This window comes from Lonchura striata, chromosome 7 (assembly GCF_050655825.1).
Source record: "Lonchura striata isolate lonStrDom1 chromosome 7, ASM5065582v1, whole genome shotgun sequence".
Classification (NCBI taxonomy): domain Eukaryota; kingdom Metazoa; phylum Chordata; class Aves; order Passeriformes; family Estrildidae; genus Lonchura; species Lonchura striata.
Window position 1 is genome coordinate 7,028,940 of NC_140709.1, and position 12,691 is coordinate 7,041,630.

Here is a 12,691-nt window from a genome sequence, read left to right on the forward strand (position 1 = left end):
TAAAATATTTTCAATAACTGCATCACCATTATTTTCCATCTTTCCAAACTACTCTGTTGAAAACACTGGGCTAAACTTAAAATTTAAGTCTTTAATCTTAAAAATCTTCTCAGCCATGGACTTGAAATTGTAACACAAACCTTGGCTTTCCCTTCACAGAAGTGACACAAAGTTATTTCACCCACTTCCAAATGCAGTTTAACTTCTCCTTAGGAACTTGACCAGTGTTTGGAGACAAGTCAACTTATTCCCCAGCAGGATTTGGAACAGGAAATTAATGCCACAGGCAACAAGCTGCAGGGGGAACTTTGCTTATGGATATCCTGTACCCATTTTAATCCAGTTACCTTCAATATCTGGCGCCAGACTGTTTGGGTTTTGTTGTCTATTTTCTTTCTCAGTTCATCCACCATCACACCCCTGCACAGTAACAGGACACTGGTAATGGCTATACAGCAGATAAAGTTTTGTTTTGAGCATAATCACACAAACCTCTAAGGATCTCTACTGGCTCAGAAATCCTCAACCCAAATATTGATCTATACCACTCTGTTTTGCTTGTGATACTTTGTAAGGCTACAGCTCCAGAATAGCTCAACATGCAGCCACAAATCTGGAGTTCCAGAATAAGGACAGGCTGCTATTTAAGCAATGGAGAAATTTAACTGCTAGCAAATCTAATTGACTACTTAGTTTTCCAGACAGTCTGGAAGTGCATAGGTAAGTAGGAAAGAAAATAAGTCTAAAAACTGCTAAACAAGTAAGGTGTATTATGTGATCTTAACAGATTGAAAAGGAATCACACCTAACCTGAAATTTGGTTATATTTTTTTTTAGTAATATTTTCAGGTAATACGCTTTGTTCTTTTCTGATTCCTTTGTCTGACACATGCACAAAACCTGAACTCTCATGTACAAACTGGAAGAGAGTAAGCATTAAAAACAACTGCCAAACAAAGCACTAAAATTCACGGAGTTTTCTGCCCTGAGGCAAACAGGATATACTTAAAGTTAATTTAGGATTATACCAGATAAATAAACTTAAACATTAAGTAAATTGACTGAACAAAGAAGTGAAATGGGAAAGAAGAAAAAAATAGTAGGTCTCCATTTTAAACTAAAACAAGTTTTACCACAAGGAATTTCTTAGATCACTGAAATGAAAACTGAAAAGCCTCCCAACTTTCTTAAAAACACAAAAAAAGTTTTTCTTTAAACTGAGTTCTAACAAATAACCTAAAGCATACTAGATAGAGCTACTAGAGAGACATAATAAAAATTAGCAGACAGCTTCATTTTCAAGTGACTGGAAATGTAGAGTTTATCCCACTTAAAAGGGAAGGCCATTTTCTCCATTTATACAGAAAATGCACAGGGTAAAGTACTGCTAATTGAGCGGCATTATGAAGCAAAATATTTGGGCAATTGAGGAAAAAGACTTAATCAGATTATCAAATAATCCAGAGAACACACTTACCATATGCTGTCACTGTCCCAACATAAGGCCCATCAACTACATTTTTATTTTCTTCAGCTAATGCTTTGATGTATCTTTTGCTGAGATCTAAAATTTGCTCACGCAGAACTGAACTGCTCTCGTGTTGTGTTTGTTGCTGAATAGTAAAATGCAGAAGCATCATTCCCCAAATAAAACCAAAAGTCACCAGAAAAAAGCCTAGTTTCTGAGAGGACAGCTTCCATGGAGAGAATGCCATGATTCCCAACAGATTCACACAGTTACTACAAAGGTTCCTAAAGCAAGAAGCCAAACAGCAAGTACATGGTCCAGGTATATAAATATCACAGAGCAGGACTCAGTCTTATTCCAACTCCTTTGTCAACACATATCCGTATTTCAGTTCCATCCTGTTGCAAGAGAAGAGAAAAAAGCAGAGTTAGCACACCTCAAGTTTTTACTACCCACTCTAGGTGTTCCCTCTAACTGGTACAAACCAGAAGCAGACAAGATGCTTGTTTTGTAAATGCTTAATTTGCATGTCTCATCATTGTACTGTGGCCGCCAGAGCAAAAAGAGGCTGAGAAAAGCACTGGAAAGACAACAAAGCAGGAGTGATGTGCCCGAGCAGGTGGGGAACACCTCACAGGATCTGGATCAAATTCCCTGCCTGAAGAGGTTTCTAAGCTGTATTTCAAAGTAAGGCTGCTGTAACATATTTATTTGTGTGTGTGTACACAAAACTTCGCGATGCTGCCAGTGTGGCAATTGAAGACAATTCTCAATGTAATTCACTTCTCAGAAAACAAGTAATTTTAGCTGGCAGTGACACTGCTCAGAGCTCCTGGCAAGAGCTACAGCATATGGCTAGATAGGTGATCAGGAAATCAGACTCCCTCAGGGGTAAAGAGGAAAGAAGAAATCTACATTATTTAAGCCAATATACTCTCCTGGCTTCCACTGCTAGCAGTTGGGAGGCTGGAATAATGTCCTGCTCCTGTGTGGCCTCTGCTGTGCACAGCTACTCCTCAGCCATCAAACACACTCCAACGAGCGTGCTCTTTGCAACTAAATTGAAAACACAAACTTCTGAATGCAGCAACATGTCTTTTATATATAAACTATATATATATATATATATATATATATATATATATATATATATATAATATCCTCAGAGCTTTTCATACACAAGGGAAAAGGAATTGTAATAAAGGCCTTCAAGATACAATAGGACTACCTTTTCGAAGTAAACTCAGTTGCACAATGAATCCAAAAGCAAGAAATGGTCTGTGATGAGAGTTAGAAGAAGGGTCCTTAGCTTAAAGTCTAACTAGAAGAGGGGTAATTAAAAGGTAATTAAGTGTAACCTATCATGTTAGAACACAGATTTGGTAAATTGTTATTCTTTTAACTTCATAATGCTCCTGGAAAGGATTAGAGAACATAATGTTTCCTTCCATTCTCTGCTTGCACAAATAATGCAGATGTTGCTCTGTTTTAATAGGATAATTACTCAGATCCCTGCTAGTTAAAATTCCCTGTAGATCTTCTGCTTCTAGTTGAACCAGGAGTTGTGCAGCAGGACAGAAATACCTTTGGAGCACTTACCTTCTATGTGACGAGTGTGCACATTGCACATCACTGATTAAACTGTAGAACTGAAGGCACATTACTTAAACTAAAAGCAGGCAAGCCAGACACTGTCCTGTGCACTCACACTGCTGATAGAGACATCTGCAGCCATCTTTTGCTTAAGGAGGAATGGGGCAGAGAAATTAATTGCAAGTACAGTGAAAAACATCATAAAGCCCTCAAACTGGCTTTTTTCACACTGAAAATATCTCAGGAAAGAAAATGAACAGTCTCAACAGAGAAAATTAAGGACTCTGTTTAATGCTGCTCTACATAAATTTCAGTTAATTTTCCAAGAAATGGTAGGGAGAAGTTTTACTTCTTACTGTTTTTTAACTATAGTCTTGAGATACTTTTGATCTGAATGAATAATAGAATAATGTTACTTCATTAAAACCTGAAAGTTTTACTATTCTTTTGCAATATTGGGTGAGATAAAATATAGAAAATGCCATAGTGTAAAGCAATATCACAACTTAAAAAAACCCCTAAAATGTTCCAGATAAACTTCCTCAGTGACTTAATTTCAAGTAAGCACTGACAACATCCTCTACAGCAATAAGATCTATGGTTAAACAGTCAATATTTCTTCCTCAATTATCATGTTTGTGAAGCAGAAAACACTGAATAAGAAAGTAAACCTATCACCACCATATTTTAACAGATGAGTGCTAATGATTTTTTATGACTATTTGATAATGGAAAAAAATCACCTCTGAACATAATTAACATTAAAAACAGCAATTAAAAATGCAAGTATTTCACAGCCTTCTGTTTATAGTTCTAGAACAGAAAGAAAGACCATGTAAGAGTGTAATGACACTGAACTACAAGAATGATCTTCTTAAAGAGATGTTGACTTTTGTGTTCTATTTATCAACAGAAAAATTAATCTTAAATCCACTTAAAACTCTAAGAAGGCAGACAGTAAATGTTAAACTTGTGTCATAAGAAAGGACAAAAATTCAATGACAGATGGAAGAATGGCCCCCACTATTTCAACAAACAAACACAAACCCCCAAACCCAAATATCACCAACAAGCCTTATTTTTTCCTGAAGCAACTTGATGAGCTCCCAACAACATGTACTTAACTAATTAACTTCACAGCCCTGCTGGTGGCCATGGAGGTTTATAAAGTGCACAGCAGAATCCCAGCACTCCCATGGGCAGCTACACTGACTTTGGTATAAATTTAATCCCAGATCTGACACCTGTCAAGGACTGCAACACAACTATTCCCCAGTTAATGATTACCACATTCCTATAATGAGTCATTGTTTGGTACCTAAGTGGACAGTGGACAGAGGATATCAAGGGGTGATGTGGAATGCATAAAGACAGCAGCACAGAAATGTCTCCATGTATTTTTGTTTTGACAGGAAATTAATAGCTGAACTGAGCAAGAGCTGAAGCTATAAACACACATTTGTCTATGATAATCACTGATGGATCTTGACTGACAAGTTATTTCTCTGCTCATACCAAGTAAGACATCCCAACATTTCAGGTGGTAGTATATTTACCTTATTCTTCTGCACATCTTATAAATCTTACAAAAGAGATAATCTTGTTAATTACTAAGGCTTTTTCCTAGTCTTGTATCCAAATGCAGATCTCTAAAGAGGATATGGACACCGATGTTTGTTTGTGCCTCTAAAGAATGACAGGTTTTTTTTTTTACCCACTCCCCACCCCTTTTTTAAACTTTGGAAAGATGTGGTTCCACTCTAAGACATCTCTTGAAATAATTCCAGCACCCTCTGGAAATTGGATGCTTTAGTTGTGAGTTTGTGAAACTGTTAGGAAGATAACTCCTCCTGACTTAGTCAGAGCAGTTAATGTACAAAAACTAAACACCAAGTGTGAAAAACAGGATGAAAGGATACATGAGGCAAGAACACCTCTAATAAACAGCATCTTTGTCATGTTCTTTCTCAAATTCAACTCTAACCAGCCAAAATCCCACCACAACCAAAACAAAATTATGCGGGGTAGTAGGCAGGTGTTTGGGGTTGTTTTTAAACAGTCTAGTTACAGCTTCTGTGAAAAACATACTCAATTTACAACTCAATTGTCCCTACCCTGAACAGAAATTATTCACATATTTCATTGAAAAAGGAACCTTATACCCATTTATCCAGGTATAATTTCAAAATACTAAATGTATTATTATATAGCTTCTTCAGAAGCACATTTTTTTCTGTTCTGTATTTAATAAATCCTGTCCAACAGCTGGTCAAGTCACTAGGTAGAGAGGATAACATTACCATTCTGATGTCATCGCTACAAAAGAAGCTTCACATTACCAAGAATCATCTTGGATAAGTACCCTAATTAAAGTGATCTGTATGTCAAGGCTGCAAACCACACATTTCTCAGCATTTTAAGATTTTACCTCTTTTTTTTTTTAATGCTTAAAATAGAGTACAAACAGTTCATCTTCATGTGACCAGATTTTGGTGACACATATCCACATATTCCTCTTCACTTTTTAACAAGGAGAATTAATCATCTACAAGAGATTAAGCAAAGTCTTTTTATAAATATGTTCATATACACAGCTTGATAGTCTCTGTCCAATCTGTACCTCTATTAGAAATGGTACTTAGGGTAAGCTTGGAACACCACTATCCTCAGGATACTCAGAATTAAATCAGGATATTCAGGATTAAACTCTTCATCAGTTGAATGCACCATTCATCAGTAGCTACACAGTTCTAAAACCTTAATTGTCTGTAGCCAAAGCAGAAGCAAAGCTTTTGCATCCATAAAAACAGCATCTTAAATTATTAGTTATAAACTCAAACATAAGCAACCTTACACATCATGACTAGTAAACAGTGTATATGTATTTTTGTACCATGTGGCTCAGTAAAAATAGTATTGCCACTACTAGGAAAAGGCCTGTATTCCAGTGCCAAACGTGCAAGGGCCAATTTCTGGCCTCTTACACTTCAGAAATTATTCTAGGAATAACTGTATGAACTAGAGCTGCATACCAGGTGCCTCATGTCATAGCAAAAGCTTAGCTATAAGAACCAAGGGCTGGGAAATACAGGCACAGGTTGAAAGGAGAGGCCCCAAAATTGTGAGTTACTCAGTAATGGTCAAATACTAGTTAACAATTAGACACAATCCTCAATTTTGGAAAAAAACCCTGTTTTTCTTTTAACAGCAGCAAAAGCTGAAAAGGAGGCATAGTAGTGCTTAATAAAAGAAAAGGCATCTGGGACAAGCCCATCAGTGCTAAATCCATGGTACCAGCTCTGTGGTACCCTCTGCTCACAATTTATAATGAAATTTTACAGACTAATTGCTCTGACTATGCAGTAGTAAAGACTAGGATTGAGTAAAACCCAGCCTTTAGTAACAGGTATTGTCAATGAATGTCAATCTACCCAAGTTCTGTTTTAAAATTTAAAGCTGGTTTTAAACTGCCTTGTTTCATCAGCCTCCTAAACCTTCAGTCACAGCCAGCTCTCATTCTCCTCTTACATATATCCACCCAGACACTAACAGCAGGTATTTGGATGCACTCATGCCACCCTGCCTGATCTATTTTCCAGATTGTTTCCTTTAGAGGGCAAGCCACCCTTCTGTTTGCAACTGTTTGATTCTGCAGAACAAGTTGTTACAGACCAGCCAAGGACAAACACCAAGATATGAACCTCCTCTGTTCTTACCAAGGGCGTGCTAACCTAATAGCTGACAATAATTCAAGTGTGAAGCCAGTGGGCTGCCAGCACACCAGAGCTACAGCCAGCAAACACAGAGTGAGTTAAAACACCTGTCCTATCCCAGACCTCCTCTATAAGGGATGCCACGAGTCAGGCTTCATGCAGAAACTGATGCAATATGTCCTAAAAGGGATAGGCAATCCTCTAAAACCTCTTTTCTAGGAGTAATGAGTCCAAACTGGGAGTGCTACATTTTAAAGAGTTTAAGCCAGACGAACTTCCAGTATATACAAACTAGAATTCCAGGCTGATGTTAACCACAGTCTCCTACTGCAGCTGTATTGCCTAAACAGATGTGCACTATACCCTAACCAAATGCAAATTAATGGATTTCCTGGTATTGCAGTTGTTTATTCCTGTGGGAATACCCCAGCAGCTGTCCCACCCCATTTGGCCAGTCTGTGCTGTGAAACAGTGCAATCTGTGCTGTGATTATGAGATGCTGGCTTCCCTCAGTCCTTTTGGAGGCTCAATCTACCTTTTCTTCTTTCAAACCACAGCACTAACAACTTAGTTACGGCCTCCTACTTAATGCAGGCAAGTGAAATCAAAGAACAGTCACATGCTCTGTTGGTAGAAGATAAGAAAGGATCAGAGAAGAGGAAAAGAAGCCTGATTTCTGATAAGATTAGTTGCATTTAGACACAATGTCTGCTCATACCGCTGTCAGGTGCCTTTGTACCACACACATTTGACTCCAGTACTGACACTGCAATTAATTAACCAATACACTTAGGAAATATACTCTATTATCATTAAACCATCCATACAGCTAAACAAAACTCAGTGTTCAGAAGCAGTTGAAGCAGCTGCTGTTCAGCCACTGACCATGTTAAACACATAAAGCAGAGGTCAGACAGCAGAACAACCTAAGGCTGAATCCACACCTGCTTAGGGCGCCAAGGGTTGTATCCTGCCTGAGTGGATCACAGAAACAAAAGAAGAACATTCATTTCAATAGGTCAAGTCATAAATTTGAAGCCACCTCAAAACATTTTTGTTAATATTAAAGCAAACTTTCCTCATACAGTTGTGAACAGTCCAATAAAAGGTGTAAGAAGTCTGATAAAAAAGCTGATAGAACATCCTGGAAGGAGCAGAAGCATGTGAGCAAAGCTGGTAATACTCAGATCTGCAAGTCCTAGGTCTAGGTGAGGGCGTCCAACTGGTTGAAGCTCTATATATTCCCTACACACCTCACAGGCTCCCCAGGAAGAAGAGGTAGCTGAAAAAAATCATGCAACTATAACAGATTTATGCACACTTTTGCTAACTGCACATTTTATAATTTACATTTCTTAATATAGAAAATAAATGCATGAAACAATTTCCCTTAACTGTATGATGGAGTCTTAGTTTTGCTGTTCCTACTGCTGCTCAATTTTATTTTCAGCAATGTTTCTGCCAACCTATTCTCTTCTTCTAGCTGACAGATGTCACTGTGTCTTCTCGCTCACCACCCCTCTACAGCTGATGTGGCACCGTGAAGTGTGCCTGAAGTGGCAATTTGGGATGTAATCCCATGAAGTGAGAAAAGCAAAACAACACTGGGTCACAACAGAAGCAGCAGGACAGATGGACTGAAGGAGACTAAGAGTATAAATACTGCAGGTTTGGGGTTTTTTTAGGTAGGGAAGGCATGTTTGCTTTTGTGCATGTGCATGTAGTACAAATTGGCAGGAGGTGGTGGGATGAAAGTTGAAGGAAGGGAAAGCAGTCTCTGATAAGGTGCCATAAAAACAAGTAAATTTTCATCTTGAGCAAGCAGCTTGCCTTCGCTTTTAAAAATATATTCCCCCACTTAGAAACAATTTGGGTGGCATCCCACTTTAATTCCCCCATGTGGGTCTGTGCTTTCACAGAGCACTCTGAAGTGTTTCAAATTTTCTGCCTAGCACATCACTTGCTGTAGTTTAGTCCTACAACAATGAAACCACCTGATGTTCTTCCTTTCATGCTGTTTGCTTACTGTGATATTTTAGGAAGGAAAGGGTAGAAAAGGAAAGAACACAACCGATAAGGGGAAAAAGGATCAGAAAAAAATCCGTAAGGAAAAATCCTTATGTGTTGAAATCCTTAAAGTACATACACTGTTTACTGATTAGAAACACTCCAGGCAATACATTTAAGAAGATAATCACAAACCAACATTATCTTTAAATAAACTGAATGAATGTTAGGACTAGGAACAGGACTTCAGTGAACTTCAGAAAATCAGAAATGTTCCTGACCTTGAACAGGCAAAAGAAGTGTACATTTTTACAGCCATTTACAGTCAAAGGACAGGGAATATTAATAACCTTCGTCTTGCTGCTGCATTAAAACCACATGCCCAAAATAGCATTTTCTCACTGAAAATACCATTTTGGAATGTCAGCATGCTGACGAGAGATTAAGAAATAGTTTTTGGGTTTTTCTGGGGTTTTTTTGTTTTTTGGTTCTTTTTGCAAGAAAGCAACTTACAGAGCCTGAGAGCCCCAGTCATCATCTACAAAATCACTAAAACCAGTGAAAAAAGTACTCATGAGCATGATTTCATGGCTTCAAGAGTCCTTGAAGCCCACTGCACAAACAAACCTTTAAGCTACTTCATTAATTTAAATGAATTTTAAAAATAGGACTCATGGCCAACAAGTTTTATAATATTTCTAGCGGGGATAAAGTACATATATTTTTCTCTTCCCCTCCTTGCAACTCCTCCCAGTGAAAGGCTAATATAGGACATCCTCTTCTGTCATTCTCAAGTTTACATTTGACACTTGTCCTCTGAAGGGTGAAATCATGGCACCTGCAGAGAAGCAGGGTCTCACCCTTTTCATATCACCTGGATGATGCCCATAGCAGAACCTCCTTGGTTTCTACACAACAATCCCATGTTCTGGTAATGCTCTCCCATTTCTTTAGGGCACAGGGTATCTGTGGCAGCAAGAGCTGCAAGCATTGCTATGAGATTATGCAAAAAGCTTTATTTATTTTTAATGAATAATAAAATTAACTTCAGTCTATAATCAAAGCCACCAAATTATGAGGCACTCCAAGAACGACTAAGTTTATTACATAGAATTTGGATCCATTAGCTCATTTCTTGCATTAAGCTGATAACTCCAGGCTCCAATCTCACCCACTGCTATTAACCAAAAATCAGCCTGTTACATCACATCTTGTGGTCTGTCCAAGAGGAAAAACAAGCAACTCTGAACAGGAGCTCTGTCCAACTCTCATAGGAAAGTGAAAACCTTCTTTGTAGTCAGCAAGAAAGCTCTCATCAATGTGGATGCCCAGCTTCATCCCCTGTCAAATCCATGGTCAACACACTAAATGTGGTCTTCAGCCATCGTGCTGAACCCCAGACAGCCAAAAATAAACACAAGTTCTAAGGAAAGATCCAAACATGTTAATGCTCAAAATACTCACTACATCTTACAGAAAAAGTTTTTCAAAAATAGAAAACAAAGAGTATAAATACATCTGTGTTAAAGAGTTAACGTTTTTGAATTTTCTACAATTTGCTGGGAATTTTAGATAAAATAAAAGTAAATTCTCATTAAATTTGGTTTAAATGAATTGTTGCTACAGGATTATACACACAAACATTTGCAAAGGACAAATACCAAGGGAAAAAACAGCAGACTCTATTAAAATAGAGGAAAGCAGATATAAATATATAGAAAATTTTTATGTGCAAGCTATTAAGCAAGTGCATATCAGATGACAGGGAGGACAAAAAAGTAAACAGCTAAGCTGACATTAAATGAGTCTTCAGAAATATTTATCTTTTGTTGCTTTAGAATTTCTTGAACTTGGGTCAAAATATAACATTTCTTCCAATGGATTTGTTCTTGGCAAGCATGTTGAACAGATTCCAGCTTATGTGGCTAGACAAATGGCTGAAAGTACAAGTTGCATCTCCAGAGAACAAAATTTAATGGAATTAAAATTTCAATACTGTCACCTGTTTGGAAGCAACAGTGCTGCTGATTATTCCATCACTCAATGTATTTAAGACTTTTATTATTGAAAGGATGAAATTGTAATTTGTAATCTAATGCAAAAATTAGTAGGGCAGCAAAATATTTTGACCTATTTCCTGCATATATCCTGTTGCTTAACACTTGTATTTTTCAACAGCTGATAGCACTAAAGATTAGAGAAGCACTTTTAATTGAAATGAAAGAATGAAAACTGCCAGTGTTTCTTATTTCTCTTTGTAAGGAGCAACAATTTGTCATACAGAGATATCAAAATATTTAAAGGGACATACGTGAAGTTCTGTACATGTGCAATGCAGCCCATCAGAAACCTACAGTCACAGAAGACAGAACGTTATTGCAAAGGGCTTGAAAGTAATGTTAGAGGAAACATTAGACAAAAGTTTCACTGTCTACACAGTTCTGATCCATTCAACCATAAAACAGTAATAACAAGAGCCTTCACACAAAACCTCTGCACGTGATTCTTACAACGCTGGTAAGAATTTTAAAGCTTTGTGAGAAAATGCGACAAATACAGAACAACACGGTCATGACCCCAATAATATTTTCAAAGGAGAGCCAGGTGAGGGCAAACATAACCACATTATGTCCTGTCACTGACTGTAACCACTGTATTGCTTGGAGGGCATCAGCTTTCCAACCACCTGCAGGATCAATAAACTACACAAGTTTGCTCTGCAAACAAATGAGCTGTATTTAGTTTATCACAGGGCACGACTTCTGAACTATTTTGAGTAGGTGGAAAACAGCTTCCCCTCTTTCAGTATCCCTAGACAGCTGTAGAACAACTTGTACTGGCAAACTCTGAGGAATAGCTTCGTTTCAGCTGTAGCCCTTACAAAGCTAAATGGGGAGAAAAAAAAGAAGTGACGTGCAGAAAACAGCCGGCACAAGCAGCATAAGGAAAATGAATTAGTAATAGGACTTTGTGGTTTCTCCCCAGACTGCTGCTAGGCAGGGAGAGGCAGTTCAACACACAACCCCACCACCACGATAAAAAATAACGTGAAAATGTCCTAGCAAGCAGCAAAGGTTTCTGATCTGGTGTTTTGCACAACACAGTACTAAAGGATGCATACAGAACCCCCTAAGCTCTCCTCATTGCTTACACAAAATCATTAACTATGTTCCTCTTTTTAGGCTCTCTCATTCCCAGGTTTTCAGTTCTCTAGATAGTGATAAGCTACTCCTCAAAAAAGCTATTTCATGTGCTGGTTCTGGTCCACACTGCCATAATGGTTTGGGTAATGAACTTTCTTTAATGCCTCAATGCTTTTAGTAAATAATCCTAATTACTAGAAAGGCCTCCTTTCCAAAGCATGCTTTCTTGAAGCTATTATCAATACTCCCATTCCAGGTTTGGTAGCAAAAGTAGCTTCATTTTCAGTACGGAAAGGAAACCTTTACTGCCCCTGCAATGCAGTTTCAAAGTAAATGTACATTAACATCCTGGAAAATTTAATTATTTACAATATTGAATGCTTGGGTAGTCATGAGCTTCTTCTTCCTTCTCCAAGGTTCTAGGTAAACTTGAATAAGAAAGTTGTCCTTAAGTAAATCAGAAAATAAAGCCTGAGGTCTGTCTTTAATAGACACAGAATCACAACTTAGGTCTTGAAATCTCTATTTACGTGAGCAAATACCGCAGCAGAACAGGAGCACATCTGCAAAAGAACCCGACAGGTTTTGAGGATGTGACATTCACACCAAAAGTGTTTCAGCTCAGAGGTGTGGGTGTCTGTCAGTGCTGGGAGGATGGTGCTGTGGATTGTATCTAATCTGGTTTTAAAGAATAAATACCAGCAGTTCCACTTGCATTTCTGGAATATTTTCATTACAGAGCAACTCAGTTTGTGGTCTTCTAGACT

At 37.9% G+C, this 12,691-nt stretch overlaps 1 protein-coding gene across 3 annotated transcripts in view; it reads right to left on the bottom strand.

The window, feature by feature from the left end:
* MGAT5 (alpha-1,6-mannosylglycoprotein 6-beta-N-acetylglucosaminyltransferase) overlaps positions 1-12,691 on the bottom strand; it is a 111,048-nt gene that overhangs the window by 67,340 nt on the left and 31,017 nt on the right. For all 3 annotated transcript variants that reach the window (XM_021548729.4, XM_021548731.4, XM_021548730.4), the window contains exon 2: positions 1,478-1,866. In XM_021548729.4, the coding sequence (XP_021404404.1) occupies positions 1,478-1,715 (238 nt within the window). In that variant the 5' untranslated portion in view covers positions 1,716-1,866. The remainder of the gene's footprint in view (positions 1-1,477; positions 1,867-12,691) is intronic.